Source organism: Lissotriton vulgaris, chromosome 1_1, assembly GCF_964263255.1.
Source record: "Lissotriton vulgaris chromosome 1_1, aLisVul1.2, whole genome shotgun sequence".
In the NCBI taxonomy this organism is placed as follows: Eukaryota; Metazoa; Chordata; class Amphibia; order Caudata; family Salamandridae; genus Lissotriton; species Lissotriton vulgaris.
This window is the reverse complement of record NC_141685.1, coordinates 1,193,848,823-1,193,874,130: the sequence shown is the minus strand read 5'-3', so window position 1 is coordinate 1,193,874,130 and position 25,308 is coordinate 1,193,848,823. Positions and strand designations below refer to the sequence as shown.

Sequence of the window (25,308 nt, the reverse complement as noted above, 5' to 3'; positions counted from 1 at the left end):
GCCATGGCGATGTCGGGTACAGAGGAGTCATTCAGCCAGGTCTCTGTCAGGAATGTGACATCCGGGGATGTTGTGTCGAGCAGGTCCTAGAGCTCAATGGCGTGTTGGCGCGCGGAGCGGGTGTTCAGTAGTATGCATCGTAGGTGGGTGCGGTCATTCTTGCCGGGTGGTTCGTCGATTCTGAGGCTGGTGTAGCTGCAGTTCCGGCAGGTGAAGGGACCGTGTGTGCATTTCGGGGTGGCCCCTGTCTGGGGTTGAGGGCGTGGAGAGTGCTGGCATCATAGCGGCGGCGGTCGTCGTGGCAGGAGCAGGGGCCAGGGGGTTCTGGCACTGGGCGCGGTCCAGGCGCGGATGGGCGCAGAATGCATTGCCTGTGCCAGTGGCGCAGCCGCGCGGGGGAGGTGGGAGGGAGGAGCAGCTGGGAGTGGGAGGTGGGGGCAGCGAATGGGCAGTCAGGGGGGCAGGGGGGCAGGGCTGCAGGGGACACAGTGGCAGGGACGGTGAGGGACGACGGAGGGAACAGAAAGAAAAAGGTCACAGAATAGGGCAAAAGGGCACAAAAATCAATAAAAACGAGTGGCACAGAAGGCAAAGGGGCACAAAAACGAGTGGCACAGGAGACAAAGGGCACAGAAGTCAGTGAAAAACGAGTGGCACGGATGGCAAAAAAGAGACTGAAATACATGGCAGCTGGGAAACAGAAGGCAAAAATGGGCAGCGAGGCATGGGGGCAGCGAGGGGCACAGAAGGGAAAAACCTGGCAGAGGGACACGGGCAGCGAGGGGTACAGAAGGAAAACCGGGCAGAGACACGGGGCAGCGAGGGGAAAGAAAGACAACAGCAGTCACAGAACAACAACAAAAATACAGGCAATACAGTAAAAACAATAAGGCGGAAGATGAACAAACTTACGGCTTACCACTGGCCACCAGGGATGAGGCGCAGGCGGTAGCCTGCGGGTGGAGGAGGACCTCGAACTTCCTCAGCAGCGGCAGCTGGGGCAGGGACACACAGGCGGAGCTGTGCAGAGGGGGAGTGACCTACCAGATGGGTCAAGGGTCGCTCTCCTCACCGCGCAGCGGCCGGCCTATATGGGGAGTTGGGACGGAGGAGCAGCAGGGAGGTGGGAGGCAGGGGCAACGAATGGGCAGTGGGCAGTCAGGGGGGCAGCCTGCAGGGGACACAGGGGCGGTGAGGGACGACGGAGGGAACAGAAGGAAAAAGGGCACAGAATAGGGCAAAAGGGCACAAAAATCAATAACAAACGAGTGGCACAGAAGGCAAAGGGGCACAGAATTGAGGGGGAAACGAGTGGCACAGGACGCAAAGGGCACAGAAATCAATAAAAAACGAGTGGCACAGAAGGCAAAGGGGCACAAAAACGAGGGGGAAGCGAGTGGCACAGGAGGCAAAGGGCACAGAAATCAATAAAAAACGAGTGGCACAGAAGGCAAAAGGGGCACAAAAATGAGGGGGAAGCGAGTGGCAAAGGATGCAAAAAGCACAGACGTCAATAAAAAACGAGTGGCACAGAAGGCAAAAAGGACACAAAAACGAGGGGGAAACGAGTGGCACAGAAAGCAAAGGGCACAGAAGTCAGTGAAAAACGAGTGGCACAGAAGGCAAAAAGGACACAGAAATACGGGGCAGCTGGGAAACAGAAGGCAAAAATGGGCAGAGAGGCACGGGGCAGCGAGGGGAACAGAAGGGAAAAACCGGGCAGAGAGACACGGGGCAGCGAGGGGGTACAGAAGGAAAACCGGGCAGAGACACGGGGGCAGCGAGGGGTACAGAAGGAAAGAAATAGGGCAAGGACCACGTTCAGGCCGCGGGGAAGACAGACAACACCAGTCACAGAACAACAAAGAAAATACAGGCAATACAGTAAAAACAATAAGGCGGAAGATGAACAAACTTACGACCTACCACTGGCCACCAGGGATGAGGCGCAGGTGGTAGCCTGCAGGTGGAGGAGGGCCTCGAACTTCCTCAGCAGCGGCAGCTGGGGCAGGGACTGTCCTGTTTGCATGTCAAAGGTGCTGAGTCCAGGTACGTACATATTTTTCAAGCAATCTTGCTCAAAAGAGACGTACATTCTGCACAAACAATGAAAATTGCATGAGCAGCATCCGGCGTAGTGTGGTAACTCTGAGTTACCACACCACACCAGATGCTAAACAGGCTTAGCACGGCCTTTGTGATTGTTACTAATTTAGACATTGTCTCAGCCTCGGATGTTGGAGGCAATCCACCAGCTAAGCTTTTTTAGGTTTTCGCTTTATGTTGTTCTTGGATCTGGGACTAGTTGTCCTCATGCACTTTTCATCATGTCTCTTCTAAGCAAGATTGCTTCCAAAAGCATATACATAGCTGGACCAGCACCTATGACATACAAACAACTTATTTAATACGGTCCAGCCTTTTTCTTCTTGGAGAATACATTCTGGCCTTGAAAAAGTCCAAAGGACGAAACACGCATCGGCTGCCTCTATTTGTGCTATGTGTTTCAAGATTTGGGATGTACACAAGGAATAAAAACTACGCATAAAAGAAGAACACAGACTATATTTGTCTTCTACTTTATGCTTTTTACTTGCCATGATTTAGCATCACTGTATGGCCTACTAATGTGTGCTTTGGTACTTATTGATGCATACCTCTTTATTCATTACTTTGGAGGCAAAGCACATGTAGAACTGGCTGAACACTTTTTCTTATCCAAAAAGATTAGGACGGTGGAGACTGATGTCATCTGAGAAGATGCTAGTTCCCAGCCAGGGTACCTGCCAATAATCAAGCCACACATGGAGCTTAATCTTACATGTCTTTATTCTGCTGCATGTAACTGTGAACTCAACATTCTAAAACAAGCTTTCGTGGCATTACACTCTGACATCTACGTCACAGCTCTACAGAATCCGTTAAGGGCTAAAAGAGTTCTGTTCTACAATTTCGCAAGACACTACATCACCCCCTCTGTTAAATAGAAACCTACTTTTTTTTTGTTAGAAAGCTCTAAAGCTATATATAAACACATTTCTTCAAACAACTTTCTAGACACTTTAATTACTCGGCCTGATCTGGTTACTAGAAGCTGGGCGCTGTCAACTTCACTGTCGGAGGTCTTTGAAGATGGTGGAGAAGTAACATCAGTCGCTGGGTTCTCAGGTTCAGGTCTTCCTTCACCATCTGAATCAGAAAGCTGATTAATCAAATGCTGAAAGTGAGAAGAGTTGCTGGTAACAGATTTCCCAGGACTTTGGGCAGTCACCATATGACCCTTGGTGGACACAACGTGCAAAGGTGCAGCATCATATGAAGCATCAGATTTTCTCCTTTGCCGTTGACAGGCGATCACTAGATCTCCTGTCTTAAATTCAATGTTTTTTGCATGTTGCCTCTAGTCAGCATATGCTTTCATCTTTTCCTTAATAATCAATTTGAACAGTATGTTTGTAGGGTGGAATTCAACATAGTTGGCAAATTGAGCCTCTCAAGAGTTACAGAAAGCACTGCTTCTTTTAGCGTACTCATAAAACACTCAACTAGACAATTGGCCTGCGGCCACAAATGTGTCCTCTTCTGATGCTTTATGTTAAGATGCTCCTTAAAATCATTGAATTCTCTACTTTTGAATGGCAGGCCATTCTCAGACTTCAGTATGGCTGAAACGCAGCCTATTGCAAAATTGCTGTCATGTCTCTCAATTAATCGTTCATGAATTGATTACCGTTCCAATGATGTCCATTGTCGAGTGGACCAAAGCAATCGATGGCTATTCTCTCCCATGCATGCTTAGGGAGTTCTGACATGGTAAGAGTATATTGAGTAATGTTCGTAGAGAGACAGTTACAAAGATGACAAGCCTTGAGTCCCTTTCCAACCCTCTCATCTAAAAATGGTAACCAAACTCAATCTCAGAGAGCTCTCTTGGTGACAACAATACAATGATGTCCTTTGTGGGGCAGTTCAATTATCTTCTGTCTTAAACTCTCAGGAATTAGGATTCTTGACCCTCGCAGTATAACTTCTTCCTGAGATTTCAGATTGTTCCTCTTTAACGTTTTTGTACTTTTGGTATTTACCATCACTGGTGAGAGGTTGAGCATGTCGGTTCCACAACAATTTCAGAATGTGACCATCATAGCTTGTAGCAGTGATGATAACGATATGGCAGCTGGCGTATTTAACTTTACAATGAAATTAATGTAGGTTTCAGCTGTCTTGAATGGAGTACCTTGACCTTGTATGGGCACTTTGAAAAAGTATTCAGCAGGGTTTTGATCCTTTCCTGGACAATGTACAATGGTGTACCCATATTCTTGTAACCAGAGTCACCGTTCGGGGGGCGCTAGGTGGCGCCAGACCAAGATGGCCGCACTGGTGTGAGGCTCCCGATAGACCGAGCACTTCTTCCCATTCTGAAGGGATCCTGACCGGGAAGATTGGTTCAAGCATCGCCCCTTTTCCTCCGCAACACCGTGCTGATCACAGCGGTGCCTCGCTCGCCCTGAAAGTCCCATCCGGCGCAGGGTCGGCAGCCGGAGAAACCTGGGCGGGCTGTGGCACTGTGGAAAGAGCTCTCGCGCGCCGGCCCACCCCGTCGGGAGAGGCTGGTGCTTTGCGGCCTGCCCGGCGCTGCCGGGAGAGCCTTGCCTGCTGGAGCCGGCCTGACCGCTGGACGTCTGGAGTGCACTGACACGCCCGGGGGGACCCCAGCTGCTGTTCCAGGTGAGCGCTGCCTGCAGCCTGCAGCCTTCCCCCGCCATTTCCCCCACGGCGCTGTGAACGATCCTGGCCGTGCTCACTGCCTCACGGGCATATCCGCCATCCGCCATCTTTGGCCATACTCCCCAGGGACTGAGATGCCTCGTGCCTGGCCCCACGGCACTATACTTCTTCACCAATTTCTCCGGTGTTGTGGCCACCTGTCTTTTCGGCGCTGCTGCCCACCATCCGCTGCACTGACGGGAGGCACCTTCACCCCCGTCCTCGTGGCAGGCGCCCCATGCGAACCCTGCGCCTCTTTGCCTGCTGCGACTAGGCCGATCCTGCTGCTGTTGCCGCGTGGGCCACTGCGGCAACTTGGACACAGACGCTTGCTTGCCCCCCCCCTTTGAGGCACCTCCAAGGCCTTTGCGGCCACGTGGCACCCTCTTGACCACCCCAACAGCAAGACCACGCCGCAGTTCCGGCCCGCTATGCAACCTATCGCGCCCTTCATATCCTGTCGTCCCTCCTGAGGCGTTCTGGACTGACAGACTTTCCCCCCTCCCCCCCGTGATCTCTGGCAGCTCGCCCGCCTCCCGGAGCCCAACCTCGTCCTATCATTGTGCGCTTTCTAAACTACAGAGACCGAGATGCGGTGTTAAGACGCTCGAGAGAACTGGGTACCGTGAACTATTGAAACACGACTCTCTCCTTTTTTCCTTATTTTACCCCCTCAGTCCAAGAGGCCAGGCACAAATTTGCAGGGGTAAAAAAGAAACTCCAGGCGCAGGAGATCCCATACGCCATGCTATACCCAGAAAAATTGAAAATATCATTTCAGGGCAAGCATAATTTCTTTCAAAATCCACAACAGGTGGAAGACTTTCTTAAACACTATAGGAAAGAACAGAACAGTGACGAAGCAGCTCGTCGAAGATCCAGGTCTCAATCGCCAATGTCGCAGCAGGACTGAAAGGATGTATTGTTATATTGACCCTTTTAGTCCAGCGTTCTTTGACCATTACCTATGCGGAGCCTGATTCTTACATATTATGTTTTAGGTGCTTGGACTGCACAAGACTCACTGGTCTATGTTATACCGGAGTGCTCGGTCACCAACCTCCATCCCACGCTAGACGTCCTGTGTGAACCCGGTGTCTGTGGGTGTAAGCAGGGAGGTGGTTGGCAGGTCTGGTGCCCCTAGTTTCTGTCCCCCAATGGGCGAGCCCCTAAACACCCCATCCCTCCTGTGGGTAGGGGCATGTGTCATATCATTTCTGGTTTTTGTTTCGTTTTGTTTCTGGGAAGATGGGTGGGGGTTGGGTACCCGGCCAGTTGGGGTTGCCTGTGTGGGTGGGAATAAATTCCGAACTAATACTGATGACATAGTAATGTTTGTTACGTTGCCTCTAGGAAGGTTCTGTGGGGGATTATGGGCGGGAACTGTCACTTTTATACTGTCAACTGTGCTATGGCCCTTGATTACGGTATTACATGCTGCATGATTTGTTCTATGTTTGAATGGGTGACGTAGAGGGTATGCAACCGGCGCAACAGTTTCAGCTGGTCTCATGGAACATATGTGGGCTGAACAATCCTAGGAAAAAGAGACAAATTTAGGGATACCTGGACAGGCAGGGCGTATCAATTGCAATGCTTCAGGAAACACATCTACTGCCAGATAGCTCTCCCCTATTTGCTTCCAGGTGGGCCTCCTGCAAGGTTTTCTCTTCTTACTCCAACTATGCCAGGGGGGTTACGAGCTTGGTTAGACGTGGAATGAGGTTTACACCTGCCGGGACGGAGGTGGATTCATGTGGCAGATATTGCATGGTCTGGGGGAAATTACACTCGCATACTGTCCTCTTCGCCTGCTACTATGGCCCCAATACCGAAGACACTTCCTCGCTTCTCACAATGTGGGGTAAGATTCAAACATTGGGCATAGGCCATGTCATATTGGGAGGGGACTTCAACACCGCTTTGGAACCAGGCCTTGACAGGTCTCACCCCCAGGCCGCACATTACTCCCACACCCAATGTGTTCTAGCCTCTATTGTTGCTGAACACCACTACATCGATGCATGGAGACGCCTACACCCGTCCCTCAAACAGGGCACTCACCATTCTGCAGTACATTCCACATGGGCACGTATAGACTACGTGTTCTTATCGGCAGGCCTCACCCCTTGGCTAGTCAACGCCCTAAACCTCGCCAGGACTTTCTCGGACCATTCCCCGGTCCTAATATCGCTGCGCATTCCCACTGAGACCTCCCCTTACCTGAGCTGGCGCCTCAACACCGCACATCTCACGGACTCTGCCTTTAGGGCGGAACTCGAACAGGACATACATGACTTCTTTGAGCAAAATGTGGGGTCGGTGTCGAATCTCACAACGGTCTGGGAGGCCTTTAAAGTCACGGTGCGGGGATGGTGCATCGCTAAGGGGGGCGGCGTCCTCAAATCACTGCGCGGCGAACTGCGTAAACTTGAATCCGAGCTTCGAGAACTAAAACAGAGTAGGACTCGCGACGCCCGGGGTCACACTTCTAATGCCCACTTAGGGAAAAGCTGAACGAATACACGGAAGCGGCAGATAGGGAGTGCAAGTTCCTCGGTAAACAGTATACTGCGCGCATCTTCGGTGAGGGGGACAGGCCCGGTAGGGCACTTGCCTCCGCTGTCAGATCCCCTAGATATAATAACTATGTCACGACCTTGCTGGACGAACATCAAATCCCACAGCGAGACCTCACAGAACAACTCCGCATCCTCACAAATCACTACTCCACTCTCTACTCCTCTCAAAGATCGGCACCTATCAATCTGCATCCATATCTGGACGACACCGCCATTGCGTGGCTCGGCCCATCCCAGCAAAAATTCCTGCACCATATTCTTGAGGTAGATGAAATAAAAGACGCTATCATGTCTATGAAGTCGGGCAAGTCGCCTGGTTCTGACGGGTTGCCAATTGACTTTTACAAGGCCTATATCCATATACTTGCCCCAATACTACAGCAAGTTTATTATTCGGCCCTTGAAGAGGGTACTCTGCCGTCCTCTATGCGCGAAGCCCTTATAACATCCCTCTTGAAACCAGGCAAGCCGCCGGAGCACTGCGACTCCTACAGGCCCCTCTCACTGCTCAATACTGACGTAAAAATTTTAGCGAAGGTACTTGCGTCACGTCTTAACCTGTTGATGGAACGTCTAGTCTTGCCTGACCAAGCAGGTTTCGTCCCCAACAGGGCGACTTCACATAATTTACACACCCTTCAGGCTGTACTGCAGGACATTAATCCTCGCTGTGACGCTGCTGCTGTTTTCCTAGACGCCATCAAAGCGTTTGATTCCCTTGAGTGGGATTATCTTCTGGCCCTTCTTGAACGGATGGGGATCCCATATAGCTTCCTAGATTGTATAAAACTGCTATATAGCAATCCGTGTGCTTAAGTCCTATTCAATGGCGCTAGGTCAGCTCCCTTTGAAATCCATAGAGGCACCAGACAGGGGTGCCCGCTCTCCCCTGTACTCTTCGCGATCGCCATCGAGCAGTTGGCGGCTAAACTCCGACAGCATCATAATCACCGCTCTCTAATATACCCGGAGCGCCAGCTGCTAGTTGCACTGTATGCTGACGACATGACTTTATATGTGCACAAGCCGCAAGAAAACCTCAACCCCCTTCTGCACGAAATCACTAAATTTGGTGCCATATCAGGAATACAAATTAATTGGTGAGGTCTGCTCTATTCCCCTTAACAGATAAGACCGTGCATTTTCCCCTGGACTATCCCCTAATATGGGAAACTGAGGAAATAAAATATCTCTGTATCATTGTATCCCGAAACCGAGAGGCACTCATTAGGGCTAATTATGGCACTGTCCTGGATAAATTGACCGATACCATCACCAAGTGGATCCATCTCCCACTTTCAATGGCGGGGCGCATTTTCCTGATCAAGATGGTGGTCCTTCCCAAGCTGCTATACCTCTTCACTAACATACCGTACAGCCCGGGATCCCACTTCTTCCGTGCCCTCAATTCCCAATTATCGCGACTAATATGGGGTGGCAAACAGGCCAGGATTAGCCTATCATCAAGGCGGGTTTTATGTTCCAAACTTGCAACGCTATTACGATTGTGCCCAGGGCCACTTCGTCGCGTACTGGCTTCACCCTCCTCCCTTCATGGCCCACTTAGCGGTGGAAGACGGATATATGAGGCCCGTACAACCGTCGGGATATTTATACACTGCGCCACGTGTCACAGACCGAGACCCAACCACAGTTGATTGCACGGTTCAGGCTTGGAAGCGCCTAGCAGATCACATGGAGGTTGAGTTTCTATATTCTCCAAGTATGCCTCTAGCGCATGATCCAAGATTGTGCATCTCCTGTGAAGAGATCGGCCGTAAACTGCTCACGAAATTGGCGATTCACACGTAGGGTGATCTATACCTCCATGGACAATTTCGCACATCGGCGCAATTCTTTGTTGAGAACACCCCCTCGGTAATGGATACGTTCCTTTATGTTCGGCTTCGTCAGAATGTTAAAGCGGTCACTCCCAACTTCCCTGATGAGCCGGACACCCTGGCCCCCCTACACACCCTATTACAAACAGACACCCCAAGACATGTTGTGTCTATGCTATACAAACATGCACAGCCAGCCCCATCGCCCCCTCAGCTCAAAGCCCGCAGCGACTGGGACAGCGACCTAGACACCCCGCTGTCGGACGAGCAATGGGAGGAAAGCTGCTCGCACACCAATGCAGTGACCGGTAATGCTCGTCTCAGACTGATTCATTTCAAATTCTTGCACCGACTTTACTATACCCCTTCCAAACTATTCCGGTTCGGTCTCCGAGACAACGACAAATGCCTCAGATGCAAGGGCGAGAGTGCTGACTTCTTCCACCTGGCGTGGACATGCCCTGCTGTAGCGGAATATTGGCATGCTATATTTAGAGGGTTGTCTGACATGGTCGGGGTGGACATTGCTCCCTGTCCTAAGGTTGCCCTGCTGGGTCACATAGCCCCAGCGCTGAAGTCACATAGGAAATTTTTTGCACTGGGCCTCCTATTAGCTAATCGCCATGTGGCATGTAGATTGGGTAGGGGCCGTGCGCCTAAATTTAGGATATGGCTAAACACTATGTCTACTTGGCAAGATCACCTTCACAATTAGGCCGAACTCTTACCACACAAGTCACGTCCCAAGGATCTCTGGGGCCCCCTCACTGCATATCTCCTTCGTGAGCAGGGCGAGGATTCTTAGGAAACGTGAAATCACAATGGAATACTCTAAACCAACCCCTCTCCCTTACCCAAACCTTGCCCTGATCCCCTGCCGGCCTTGCCTCTGGTCTCCCCTCCCCCTCCCCCCCCCCCTAGGTATCATCCTACATATAGGCTAGCCTGCACACTATGCTCTATGGCGACTCACCCAAGACATTACCCTGCCCTCTGAACCAGTCGGCGACCTGACCATATATCTTGTCAGCTTCAGATGCCCGGCTTTCGACTGATATGCGACGCGTACTTAATACCAGACTGCTTACTCAATTCACTTGCATGTTATACGTATCACTACTTCCGTGGCCTTTGCACACTATCACCCTCACAGATTTGATTATGGAATATCCCCCCTCCCTCCCTCTCCCCCCTCCCCCCCCCTCTCTGCCCTTCCCCTCCCATGTCAGCCAGAAGTATTAAGCGGGTGCGAAGCAACGCTAACCCCGACGAAGGTTGATCCTCTTTCTACTTGGTACCACCTTATGGCTCCTCACCTCAAGGTCCTTTAATCCACATACTGTGTATGGTGGTATATCATGGGAGGGACCAGTTTCTGTTGGTTTTTGCAGTTGGTTTAAAAAATTATAAAAGAAACCTCAGACGCATACTTCTTGTGTACACTCTGCTTCCTTACTGTAGTTATAATGCACATGTCATCTGGTTATGCCACCTTTATATCGCGGCCGGCCCAGCAGGGTTGTAGGCGTCATGCTGTGTCTAATTTCTATTGCCTAGCCTTTCTGAATATAATCCTTCCCTGGACTATTTCTTTTGTAGCTGCCGGCCTGCAGCCGCAGGTTGTAGGTGTGAAGCTGTGTACTAACCTTTTTTTTTCTGTCATCAATAAAGGTTTAAAAAATTTTTTTTTTAAAAAGTCACCGTTCAATGCGAGGAGGCATCTTGGCTTTTGGATTGCCAAAATTGGTCAATAAAGATTTATAATCAGTTACCAGCATTAAAGGAACAATAGAAATGTTCACAAGTCCATACTACAGCCAAATGTTCTTTCTTGGGTTGAGAGCAAGCACCTTCTGTTGGGACAAACATGTACAGGCATATGCCACAATATGCCTTCAAGCATGTCTGTTGTGCTGTGCCAGGATAGGGCCCAGCCCAACAGGGATAGCGTCAACAACAACCTCTGTGCCAAGTTTTGCATTGAAATAAGCCATTTCAGTAGCAGTTTAACCACATCGCTGCTGTGGTTATTTTTCCCCTGTGCTAGAAATCGGTATTCTCCTGTATTCATGACGAGCTCAGCTCGTCATCAGCACAGCTCAACTGTGCCTCATGACGAGCTGAGCTCGTCATGAGCATGGAGGGGGTTAAATGACATGTTTGATTTTCTTTAAACTTTACTCACATTCCTTTGACCATGAGAAGGAAACATGTTTCTTCGTTAGCTCTCATAGGGGACAATATATGGTCGCAAAGTGTTGTACTATCTTGAACAGTAACTGGCCATGCCATGAAATGAATGTATCATAGAAACATGTTGTAGGGGATCAGCATTAGACATTGCTTGTACTTTAGCAGGACCAGGTGTCATCCCCCAATCAGAAAAGATATGGCCAAAGAATTTTAATTTAATCTTGTGTAACTCACACTTGTCTGCATTCAAAGTCAGACCTGCATCAGTCAGTAAGCAACATACTTGAATGGGAGCTTTACCATGCTCGTTTTGTGTAGCTCTGAAAATCATTATGTCATCACTATAGTTGAATGCATTCAGAGTTGGCTGTATCATACATCAAATGACATCTTGGAAAAGTTCTGCAATCGAAGACATACCAGTATAGAGTCTTTATATCAAAACAGACCTATCTGTCTAAAGAATGTTGTAATATACCTGCAATCTTTTTCATGTTCCAACTGACGATATCCCTTATTTAAATCAAGGTGAGAGAAAACCTTTGCACCATTTAGTTGTGTTATCATGTCAGCATATGTGGACCTGGATGTCGTTCTTGTTCAACTGCCTTGTTTGCTTGGCCATGTCATCTCATATGGGTACAGCTCCTTCAGTGTCATTTTTGGGCACTCCCGCCAAGGGAGAAACCCATGGTGTCGTCCCAGGTGAACGCTCAGTAATGTCATGTTTAAGTAATAATTCAAGTTCTTTTTCGACAGCTTATTGTAAATGAAAAGCAATTTTCCTGTGTCTCTGATCAACAGGACAGACATTTTCATTAATGGGTAACTGTACTTTCATAGTTTTTAGCTTTCCTAAACCATGAAACAATGGAGGAAATTGACATACTTTTTCGTGGTGAGCACTCAAGTTGTAATTCACAGAAATCAGTCCCATATGAGCGGCGGAACTGAAACGGAGCAGACAGGCACTTGCTGCTGTACTTTGGAGCACATGGATGGGTGCTTGCACCTTAGTTTTCTTGTGTTTCAATGTCACTACAAATGCACCTTGATTTTTTATGGGAATTGATGAAGCCCAAGTGTACATTTTGATTTTCAATGGCATAAGTCATGGTAATAGAGACAATTCATGATATTTCTCTTCAGGCATTATACTCATTGATGAACCACGTTGATGTTGAATGGTATAGAGCAGTCATCTATTTTTAATGTTCTTTTTGGACAATGTTTGCATGACTTTGGTGTTTTGACATGTCAACTTTTCTTTGACTGACATTTCTCCTTGCATGCGGCTCGTCCGACATGCGCTTTTCTTTCTGAGGTAAACATTGGCATTGCGCAATCATCTTCCTCACTTTTACTAGATACTGAGGTGGACGAACAGTTTGACGATGATTTAGATGACAATCGACTTTGTTCAGGGTCAATTTGCCGCAAATGATATCACCCCTTGAACTTGAAGGGTTGCATCAAACGTTGCCTCTGGTATGTTCTGTGGGCCATTTTGTCATCACGCCGTGATGCACTTGCTCTCTCCTTCGCTTTACAAACTGTCACAAAATTATTCTCTTTCCCACATCCATTACATATCTGTCCACTGGCAGGACTTTTATTTTCATGTGGGAACGAAAATCTATATCTAAAACATAACTTCTTTTTACTTGTTGACAGCACTTTGTGTCTTTTGCTGAGGCTTACTTTTTATGCTCATGGCTGATTAACACTGGGCACTTCCGGCCTCCATGTCAGTGGCTTGTATTTCAACATGCACCTCAGCTCTGGCAGCCATCAAAATCCTCTCCAGACTGAGAGTTTCTCTGTGCATTCATTGTCTGAATGAATCTGACAAGCATCTATCAATAACTCTATGTTGCATAGCTTCCTCATAAATACATTAATTGAACTTGTAGTGTTTGATGAGTGTATGAAGTCTCTCCACAAATGCATCAATTGTTGCACCAACTCTTTGGCGTTCATGACTGAAAATATGCCTTTTGTAATCAATGTTTGTTTCTGGATTAAAATTGAGATTTTTCGTTTCTGTAATCTGACAGAATGTAACTTCTTCGTCAGTTCATGGCATTTTCTTTATGATTCTTTCACACTTTCACCAGCAGTATTTTTAAAGATACTTGATATTCTTTTTGTTATTCGTCTCTTCAAGAGCATCAATGAAATCATCAAATGTCTCCATCCACACAGACAATATATCACCAATATTTTGCTTTTTGACAGTATCAAAGGGTGGTGGTTGTTTCAAGATGGGGGTAGCATAGTAATCAATTATGGGAGAGGCTGACCTTGAGGTTGGAGCTCTTTCTACTCCTGTCAATTGTCCATTTGAGCCGGTCTCATTCGCTCTATTGCTGAGACCTTGCGATGGACCAGCCTCAGAGTCATCATGGACATTTGGGGCAGCGATGACTTGCTCCCCAGACTCCATCAGAGCCCTTTACTTCCTGGAGACCTCTGGAAATGTTCTGAGCCACACCTGGCAGATTTAGTGGTAGTCAACTTCAGCTATCAGGCAGCACAGTAAGCGAAACCTTTGTGCTTCTTCTGGGGCCTCCTGGCCGGGTATTGAGGTGGTAAAGCTCCACTGGTTGAGGCTCTGGTAAGTGCAACGATAATATACTTCTCAATCAATCAGTATTTCTATAGAACAACACTATCACTACCTAGGGGTATGTCGGCATGGAGGTTACTGCGTCTGCCAGGTCTTGAGTTGCTTTCTGAAGTCCATCAGAGAGTGTGATTTTCAGTTGGTGGAGGTTATTCCAGGCCATGGCGGTGGTGTAGAGAAAGGAGCGCCCCCTGCTGTGGCTGCAAGAGGTGTGGGGACGGTGTGCAACGGTGAGTGAGGCGGAGTGCAGGCTTCTTGCGGGCAGGTGGAAATTCATACGATGGTTGATGAAGATTGGTCCTTGGTTGTGTAAGGCCTTGTATGCATGCATGAGGATCTTTAACTGGCATATCTTCTGGATGGGTAGCCAGTGGAGGTCTCTGAGGTGAGGGGTTATGTGAGTCAGTTTACGAAGGTCTAAGATGAGTCTGGCTGTGGTGTTCTATATGGTCTTAAGTCTGTTGAGAAGGTTGGTGGGGATTCCGGAATAGAGAGCACTGTCATGGTTGAGGTGGCTGGTGATTAGGGCCTGCATCACAGTTTTTCTGGCATTGATTGGGATCCACCTGAAGTTTCTGCTGAACATGTGTAGGGTGTGGAAACATGATGAGGCAACTGCATTCACTCATTTTTCATGGTTAGCTGGCTGTCGAGGATGATGCTGAGGTTGCGTGCATTGTCTGTCAGTGTGGAGGTTGGTCTGAGTTCTGCTGACCACCAGTTGAGGTCCAATGATCAGTACTTCTATTTTGTCGGAGTTGAGTTTGAAGCAGCTGTCTCTTATCTAGTTGGGTACGTTGGTCATGGTATTGTGGAAATTGATTCTGGCGTTTGAGGGGTCCTGGGTGAGCGAAAGGATGAGCTGGGTATTGTTGGTGTATGAGATAATGTTAAGTCCGTGGGATCTGATGATGACTGTGAGAGGGTCAAGAAGATACTGATCACAGTGGGGTTGAGGCATGGTCCTTGGGGCATGCCACATTTGATGTCCTTGGGAGCAGGGGTGAAGGGAGGTAGTTGGATACTCTGGATGCATAGTGAGAGGAAAGAGGTGTTGAAGGCGTGTTGCCAAATTCTGATGTTTTGGAGTCGTTCCATCTTTATGTATTGCTTGACCATCAGGTTGTCGATCATCAATGTGTAAATTGTCTTCATAAACTTTACAGCGGTCGGAGCTGAGCTTTCACTCCCTGTGCCTGAAGCATCAACTCAGATTTCAGAGAGCTACACATGTGGCACGCCCAAGCAGTTTGCTTGGACCACTGCAAACTCTCTGGGAGAGCACAGTGGTTCTTTGAGTTACGTTTCCCCTATACCATCACCATTTGTAGCATCTTCCAAGCCAGAGTACCAGCCAATACCCATGCCACACATAGAGATTAGTCTTACACATCAATATTCGGCTGCATGTAACTGTGAACTCAACATTCTAAAACATGCTTTTATAGCATTACACTTTAACACTTACTTCACAGCTCTACGGAATCAATTAGGAGCCAAAAGGGTTCAGTTCTAAAATATTGCAAGACACTACACTAGTTTAATGAATTAAATCCATGCAGAGGAGCCCTTCTTCCACTGTTGTTAGCTCTTCTGCAGCCTTAGGCATACGTTAAACCTTAGTCATCCTTAATTTAGATGTTCTCTGCTCTGGACTTGTGCTTAATTTGCATAACTCACAGCAGTTTACTTTTTAATTGCTTACATGCATCTTTCGCGCTAAATCAAAAATTGGAACAGTTCATGGTTGAGCTTGTCACATTTTGCCAGCTTCTTTGAGAAATGGACAATGTGTTCAAAAAGTGGTAGCTATCCAACATAGACTTACCCAGACAGAGTCTTCGCCTGTGTAATCTAGGCATGATGGTGGCCAAAAGGGATATAGCCAAGAAATGGGGAGCACCAGTAATTCCGATCCTTAGTGAGTGGAAAACAGGGATGGACATGTGTACGGGTGCGGAGCAGGTGACTTACAAAATGAGAGGGTGTCAGCAGAAATTCTTTAAGATTTGGCACCCCTGGCTTCGGTACTATGGGCTTGAACTTCAAGACACCAGGAGGGGATGAGTAACGTAGCAACGCTCTTGGAGGTGAGAGGTCCCGATGTACAGTCGCCCGAGATGGGAAGGGAGTGGATCCCAGTGGTAGTCCAAGGCTGTGTCCATAGTAGTACTGCGTTGCGTTGACGAGAAAGATGCATGTACTGTACCTGCTTGAGAAATGTGTGGTGCCTGTTGATCATATTTGTACCATTTGAGAAATTGATGTTTCTTGCTAATCATGGAAAAGTTTGAATTAAAAGAGTTTTTAAAAAAAAGAAAGTGGTAGCTATATGCACTTGGGCTTCATCAGCCACTACATTTGTGGAAACTAATGTATAAAATGTCTCTTACTTTTTTTGTGAGCTCTTCCTTTATTTTGAAAGATGCAGATTTCACCCACTTCCTTTTAGCTGCTCATACTAAGTTCTGCTAGATTCAGTTGGGTATCATCACAGATTTCTAATAAAAAGATGTTTATGATTCGTTATTTCTTACTTTCTAGCATTAGATTCAAGGCTAAAAAATGACTTCTCCTAGGGATCCAGATGAATGAACAGAGGTTTAGGTTCAATATCAGCTAGCGGATATCTAAGATTTTCCTCCGCACTATAAGACTGTGCTGAACAAGCTGGGATAGCAAACCTAGATCAGAACCACTGTTTTTGAGGACAAGGTATGAAAATATTTTCTTATTTGGAATACATATATATTCATTGCAGATGGACCCATGTCTACCATTTTGTGAGCATCTGTTTAACCCATACCCCCCACAAACACTTTTCCATTGTCATCTTAAATTATCACACTTACAACATTAGAACCTCAAACTGTAAAATGGTAATCCGAATATAGATAATCTACCATGTTATAAATGTATTACCTCTCTTTTCTGCTGTGCAATACTTTGGGTGCTGGGCAAGGCGGCTCTCCAGAACATTGTGAGAAGTGCTGCTGACTCTTCCAGTATCTTGTGGAGCATTTTTGTGCTCGAGAACAACTGACGGATGTTTCCATAATCCAATGCCTGATAAAAAATAGATTAATTCATTGTAATAGATAAAAACTGAGTAAACCAATTTTTTTTCTATATAGGTCCCTTATTATTAAGTCACCTGGAGAAAGATGTGGTTGTCTTTCCAGCTCCATGTTTCCCCCAAAACATCATAATAGAAATATAGATACTGCATATACGGGTATTGTTGTCTTCAAGTGGCATCACTCATTTTGCTTCCTCTCCTGCCTCCACAGCACACAATATGTGGCAATGGAACAGCCCGTGTCAACAATGGCTCTCTTCAGTCTCAGTGACAGCTCGTGCATATGTGACCATCCGTGTAAATGGACTTCGTTTCATTGCAGGGCTGATAAGCAACCTCTGATTTTATTCACTCTTTCATTATATACAAATAAAGATAAACAATGCAGGCTCATCAGCGCCAGATATACTGGCTTTGCCAATGGCTTGTTAAAGTGTGCATCACCAGCAAGCTTAACTGGATCCCTCGAAAGTCAAATCTAATTTTCAAAGTCCATTACCTAGCACATATGATTTTAACAGCTGAAAACTAAGGTCGCTCTTTCTTTCGTCAAAGCTGCAAGAATTAAGGGCGACTCCTTGTAGCCACTGTATTGCTTAACCTTTAGGTAATCATGTTGAAGCAACATATGTCTCCTTGAGGGATCACTGATTGGTGGAAAATGCCATACATCATAAAAGCCTCCAGGCAGAAAGGATTTTGTAGGAAAATTCCTCTTTTTCCATGATCACGTCCATTGTTTGGACTGATGCTAGAGTGAGAGTGCAAAACATCACTGCAGAGCTCCCACCAGTAGCATATTCGACCTGTCAAAAGAACCCCTTTTGACAGGCCTAAACTCTCCTTTTTTATATTCTTAAATCTACTCCAAGTATGCCTTACTGCCCAGTAAAACTGTGTGCATGGTATTTAAAAGTAAGGCATGCAAAACATGTTCTTTCAGTGACAAGGACCCAAATGCTATTGCCACTGTTTCAGATTTAGCTGTTGCACAGGAACATATTGGGAGTTAATATGACAATTAAATAATGTTATTTCCAACTAGAAACCAGTTAAAAAGTTAATTCTTGTGCATTTTAAAATAGTTAATACAAATTCATTGGTAATGTTGGATTTGTATGAAATATTTTTACAAAAGTTACTTTTCAAAATGTCACAGTATCTAGAAGCCCATATGCAATGAACTTTCAAGTATCACTCAGGAGCTCTTGTGTAAGCCTGACTGCACTGTTGGGCCATACATCTGTTCACAAAAGAACTGGTGCTACTTGTATGGTATCCTCTAGAAAAGGTAAATCTAACACTCATTGGCAAATAAGTGTGAAGTGTTGTGGTGTAACTCCAAAAGCCCTAAGAAAGTTTCATGCTGGCCTTTTAGGTTGTACCTTTGTGCCGTGGATCTCCAAGAAAGGGATGTTGAAACTCAATTGCATTAGCGAGTCCATCTTGTGGATCAGCCCTCTCGCCTCCTGGACCTGCTCCTTCAAAGCATTATAATCATCAATGTGGCCAATAACATGGCGTCCATTCTTATTGGCAAAAGAACCATCTGGAGCATCGCCTTCCAGTACTGATGGGGTGTTCTGGAGGAGCTTGTCCTTGTAACAATTCTCTGATAATGCGCAAAAAAGTAATGACAGTTACTGTTAGCATTAAACCACCAGGTGTGACTTTCAAAGCAGTTAAGAGCACACTTTTCTACCAACTCCATAACTGATTGTCCGATCATAATGCCAGTACATAATCATACCATTTTTATTGAACTGAGTATGTCAGAGTTAGCCTCCTGGGCATGGTTTATGGCCTGCTCTATATCAAACCTCATACACCATGAGATATTTTTCACCCTTTATTAGACTTATTATTCATCGTTTGAATGCTCGGCACACTGAAAGGAGTGTTAGATTGATGTAACACATTTGCAGAGATGGGTGGGCCAAGAAATTACGAAGGAGAGCTGAGCCAACGGTCTGGCTCGGAAAGAGCCCATGCACGAACTAGGCCTATAAATATTTGCTTTTAAACCATACATCAAACATCACATAAAATATTATGAAGTCTCTTCAAAATGTATTTCTTTAACATGCGGAAGCTTTAAAATTAATTGGCCACATTTTAGCACTGCAGTGAAAAGTACTTATTAAAAGTGATAGTTGTATACACCTTGTAGTCTGAACTTACATATTTGATCATGTTTTAGATGGGATAATGAAGAAAAAATAGTTGTGGTTGAATAAAATATTTGACTAAGATCACACAAGTTATGTTGGGAAACTGCAATCAATCCAGGTTTTCTGGTTCCACTTTCTAAAAAGCAGTCAGTAAACAGCGTAAGGTCAGGCCCTAATGTTCATCGAAACTACCACGGTGCAGATGGACTTTGCATGCAATGGCAAATTCTATGCGGCAGCTGGAAGGACTCTACGAACAATACAAGAATCGATGAACAAGTCAAAAAAACATAAGCTGCTGATCACCTGTTCTGGCAGTAATACTGGCACCATATGATTCTATACACCGTTCTCCTGCACCACTGTTCATTCTTTTACTTTCCATATTTTACTTTGGGAGGAGCACTGTTTTTAATTAATATCATATACCTGCTTTCGCACTCAATAATTATATGCATACTTGCATGACACAGCATCGCATGCTCACGTACCTATGCCTTTCAGCTTTGCCCAGTGATACCTTTCTGCATTTGCTACATAAAAAAACCTCGAGCTGTCTGCTGTACCCATGTAATTTTGCTGCTGCACTTTCACACGTTCTTAAATTGTATATGGGTCACACACATTTGAACATTATTATACCTCTTTTATCATCAGATGTTTGTTTTATGACGTAATCCATAATGTATTTGTAAATGATTTCAGGTAATCTATACTAATATAATAAAGAGAGAGCCCAAACCTTTGAGGCGGGTAATCTTTGAGGGCAATTCTTGTCAGGAGCTTGGATTAGTTTTTCTATTTGGACTTTTCATGGCTTTTGTTTTGTTCACACAATGTATTCTCATTTCATACTAAAAACGAGTTGCCTTTTATTTCTATGAGAATGGGCAGTAATAACCCCTGATGCATATGTTGGAGGCACAGATGGGGAATTTAATTTCTTCTATGCCTTCCTCACATTATTTGAGCAGACTGCTGATGATGGTTAATTCTGGAGAATTCACTGTCTGACTGTCTGACTGGCCTGCAAGTAAGCGACATTGGAATAATTTTCTTCAGAGGTATTTAGCCACTTTTCTGAGCAGTGGTCTGCTATACATAGCATTAGGAACTCTCCTTTGATACTTTTCAAGAGTTTTCTCAATTTAACTGATGTGAATAGGCTAAATACCCTTTGGTTACTGCAAGGCTATCTTTTGTCTTCATGTATGGACTTTACTCCCTCTTCCAAACTGAAACCTGTGGCTTAGCCTGAGAGACTGTCAAATTCATGCAAAGATTCTATCATTCTTATTAATAAAAGACGAAAGACAGACCCTACTTTGCCGAAAAAAGCTCCTCTATCTTTGACACTCAAGGTTTTAATGGATGAAATAAGACACTTGAAGCCTTTTGTGATGCAAACAAATACAACGCTTCAGAGGATTGGAGAGAAATGGTCAAACCTTGATTTCAGGGTAACTGAGGTGGAACAGCGAATACTTGTTGTACAATATATATCAAATAAGGTTGAGGTGATGTCTAAAGGAATCACTTTTTTCAAACAACAATTAGAAAATCTCAATAGAAGCTAAAATGCATAGAATTCTTGAGAGCGCAGAAGGTCCGGATATGCTATCTTTTCTTAAAATACATAGTCCTAAAATTGTTGGCATTAATAATTGCGTTGATCTCAACCTACAAATAGCACACCGCTGTGAGGAGTTGGCCTGGCATATGATGTCCACTTCTCTAGTGGGCACCTTGCACCAGTCCAAATGACCCTTATTGATGGTAGGTTTAAGACAACCTTTATAGAACGCTATCCTAGTGGTAGCTGTGGAGAGCAGCCTTCAGGCTAAGTCTGAAGGAATGTAAAGCAGCTTGTTTTACCAGTCTATAATCTCTTGAATGATCAAATGAAAGAGCACCACACCAGGTATATATCAAATATATATGTATGTATTCTAAACACAACCCCTCTAGTCTCTTTATGAGGCTAGAGGTAAAAGTACAATACAAGAACTTAAATAGCGCAGTATACGTTTTGCCCTAGGGGCCTCACAAACCATATACTAAGAAAGTGGTATAAGTACCGCTGTGAACATAGAACATAGAGACAAGGCCTAGGGCCTGTAGAGCTGCTGAGGCAACCAGGAACCAGTAAACAACACGAGAGATACCAGAAGTCTGAATGTAGGAACCTATAAAGTGTTCCTTCTGTAAGACAAAACCAACAGCTTAATGTATGAGGCAAAACAATCCAAGGAAATGTGGATGTAAACCTACAGGAGAAGAAATTACTTGAAAGAAAGCCTGAAAAGTGCTTGAAAAAGTACCCATCAGCCCGCTCAATAGCGGAACTTCGTCATCTGGGTTGAATGGTTGAAATGGTGGTATCCAGTGTGCCCTTCCTCAGGACGAACCCGGGGCTAGCAAAACTTGGACCACTTTGTTGACCCTCAACCATTAAAGATGATCAAGTACAGGCTGAAAGGGCAAAGTTGCAGTGCTCAAGAATTGTGAGAAAAGAAAAGAAAGGAAAAAATTGTAATCCAAGTGTTCTAAAAATACCTATCTTGATGTCATTAGAAAAACTTTATTGGGTCTGCCCATCAAGGTGGTATGATTAAAAGCAGAGTGAAAAATAGCATGCAAGGAATTGCTATTCACCATGAGTGTAAATTGGTCGACATGTTTCAGCCTAGATAGGCTTTCTTCAGGACCTATGATGCACTACTGCAACACTTACTTTCTGTGAAAGAAAACTACAGAACTGCTCCAATTCCTCAAATGAGAAAATGGTATATCTTCTCCTGTGCAAAAGAAATAACAGATATGAAAAACAATCAAAGTTCATGTTCTTAGGGCTGTCATGTGTGCTTTGTACACTGATTATTCCTATGATGATCAACTCACCCAAATTGTAGGGAGGAAACACCTCACCTCACCTGGCGCCCGCTCAGAGTGAAGGAGGCCAAATAGTTTGTTCAACAACAGCGACAACAAATAAGGCAGGTCGGGAGGTCAGAGGTTGAAATGACACTGCTTATAACTAGGTAAGGTACACCAGTCTCAAGGTACAAACCAGTTTCCTGAGGTCAGAGTCCTGAATCTCATCTAACCCAGAAGCGTCTGAAATGAACCCACAAGACCAGCGCCTCCCAAATAGTCTAGAAAATCTGTGTTATTCCCTATAGACTCTTAAATTCAAAAAATCTGTTTTCTTGGAAGAGAGTGCTGTTTTTCAGACTGCTGGTTAAATGCTAATTCATAATCTCATGCCCAGCTATGCTTCTCCTCGTTTCGAAAAAATAGAGCGCTCTCACCTCTCCGTCGTTGCCTCGGTCTTTGTGATGAGCCGAGGGGGAGGTGGAGACGCTGTGTATGAAGCCGCGAGTTATACGGCGGCTGCGGACGTCAAAGGGAACCGGATGTGTTCAGATGCTGATTCGATCTTCCAACATCCAATTGTGTTGTTTGATTTCAAGGCATCTCCAGTGTGGATTAGGCTGTCATCCCGGTCTCGCAATCATAGGATGCGAGCCCTGATTGGGCACAAGGATGTATGGAGTTGTTTTATTGGTCTGTTCCAAAAAAGCGGAAGAAACGGAACTGTTTACTTGTGAATCAAATGAAAACCCCCAATGATGTAAACTGTGCATATCTCGTATCGTGTCTTGATGATCAATACTTGGTATTTGTTTTAGTGTTGACAGGCAATTCGATGTTAAGCTTGGAACCCAGAATGCGGACCGCTGTGTCCATATCTAGTGCACCAACGATATGGTCATAGATCGGCCGGACCGGAAACCGGCCGGACCGGAAACCAGAAACACATTCTTCATTAATCAAAGGGATATGCACTGGTGGATACCAAAGTACTGTCTACATGTACGTGACAGCGAAAAGTGCAAATTGACAAAAGGGAGACTGACTGACTCGGCATCGGAAACAGAGAGCACTATAAACAGATCCAACTTAGTAATCTGTATGCAGTGTGTAGGTAAACATGTCGACTCCGTGTTGGAGGGCACATTAGGTTCTCTGCAGTCAGATCAATAGACAGATCAATAGAGAACACGATGATCTGTGTCTCTGTATGTGCATGTCACCCTGGGTACTTCATTACATGCATGTTAAGTCCGTTGTGATCAGCACAAAATTTCCCTTTCTAATGTTAGCGGGATTTGAATGGATTGCTAAGCGCCCTGTTTTTGTATACTTCAAAAACGAATCCAGACAAGAAGCCGTATACCTGGTGGCAAGATTTCCAACCACCCCTTACTTCTACACATTACCCAAGATTCACAAGCCGACCAGACCACCTCCGGGTCGGCCTATTATCTCGGGTATCGGTTCCCTTTTAGAACCTTTATCGTCATTTGTCGATGTTTTCTTAAATCCGCTGGTTAAAAGAATGCCATCATATCTCCAGGACACTAAAGACGTCCTTCGCCTATTGCCAGAGGTAGAGTTCAATACAGATTCTGACATCTTAGCAAGCTTTGATGTAGAATCATTATATACTTGCATACCTCAAAGGGAAACATTACAAACGATCCAAGAACTCCTGGAAGAGTCTTCCCTTGACAGTGTGACGCCTGTTCATTTCATAACAGAACTAGCAAGGATTGCCATGACAGAGAATTTTTTTGCCTTTGAGGATTCCCTGTATCTGCAGATATCTGGGACCTCAATGGGCAGTAAATTTGCGCCAAGCCTGGCAAACCTCTATGTCCACCAATTTGAAACTCAACATGTACTGAACACCATCAATCCACATCACCAACAATTGGTGGTGTGGAAGAGGTACATAGACGACATCTTGGTGGTATGGCGTGGAGATGAACAATCTTTACAGTCCTTTCATGACTGGCTCAATGGCAAAATCCTTATCTGAGGTTTACCTTAGAGTACAGCAGAGTGAAACTTTCATTTTTGGATTTATTGATTTTTTCACATGATGGTCATTTAGCCAGTTCCCTATATAGGAAACCCATGGCGCGAAACTCTCTGTTGAGGTTTGACAGCTACCACCCTCGCTCGCTAAGGGAAAACCTCCCTTTTGGACAGTTTTTGCGGGTGAGGAGGAATTGCTCAGACATGTCGGATTTCCGTTTTCAGGCTAAGGACCTCTCGACCAAATTAAAGATGCGCCGCTACCCTGGCCATCTAATCAGGAAATCACTAAAACGTGCCTCAAATAATCATCGTGAGTCACCCCTGGAGGCTCCAGTTGAAAAACCACCCCTGAACAAACTGGTTTGTGTCACAACCTTCAACACTTCCTCGTCCAAACTTCAGAAGATCATCAGACAGAAGTGGAAGATTTTGAATAGCTCTGGTGATAAGATCCCTCTACCACTATTCTCATTTAAAAGAGGAATGAACCTGAAGGATGAATTGGTCCACACCAGACCTCGACAGAATACGGAAGACTCCACATCTACTCTGTGGAATCTTCCTCCTGTACAAGGTCATTACCCATGCGGGAATTGTTCAGTGTGCCCACAAACAAGAAAGACCTTATCAGTTGATATAGGCACCACTCGACCATGGTTACTCAAACGCCACACGAACTGCAACAGTTAGAAAGTCGTGTATTTAATCACGTGCCCGTGTGGTTTGAGATACATAGGGATGACAACGAGAAAAATTAAATTGCGCATACAAGAACATAAGAGCACAATTCGGCGCAGTAAACAAGCGACTCGGCTCACATCCCATTTCCTTGCAGAGAAACACCAGGCAGACGACCTGGAGTGGGTAATTTTGGAACAACCACATATACCCAATCACGTTACAGACATCTCTCAGTTTCTACTAAGAAAAGAACAAAGATGGGTGTTCAAACTGAGAAGTGACACAGAGGGATTAAATGATGAGATCCCATGGTTGCAGCTATAAACTATATCTCCAGACCATATACTTCAGCACCAGTAGTTTAGGACACCAGTCATTGGGGTGTTCCATACAACTTACTTTGGCCCCGATGTATCATTCTCACAGGAATGTAAGAACAGGGTTTCCACACTATAATGCATTCTGTATTTAAATGATG

The 25,308-nt window shown here is 45.6% G+C and overlaps 1 protein-coding gene across 1 annotated transcript in view; it reads right to left on the bottom strand.

Annotated features, from left to right (window-relative positions):
- The window catches only part of LOC147748891 (myomegalin-like), a 1,575,921-nt gene that overhangs the window by 91,437 nt on the left and 1,459,176 nt on the right, over positions 1-25,308 (bottom strand). Inside the window, exons 36-37 of the mRNA XM_086928761.1 lie at positions 18,477-18,713; positions 16,935-17,078 (exon numbers count right to left, since the gene is read on the bottom strand). Of these exons, the coding sequence (XP_086784887.1) occupies positions 16,935-17,078; positions 18,477-18,713 (381 nt within the window). The remainder of the gene's footprint in view (positions 1-16,934; positions 17,079-18,476; positions 18,714-25,308) is intronic.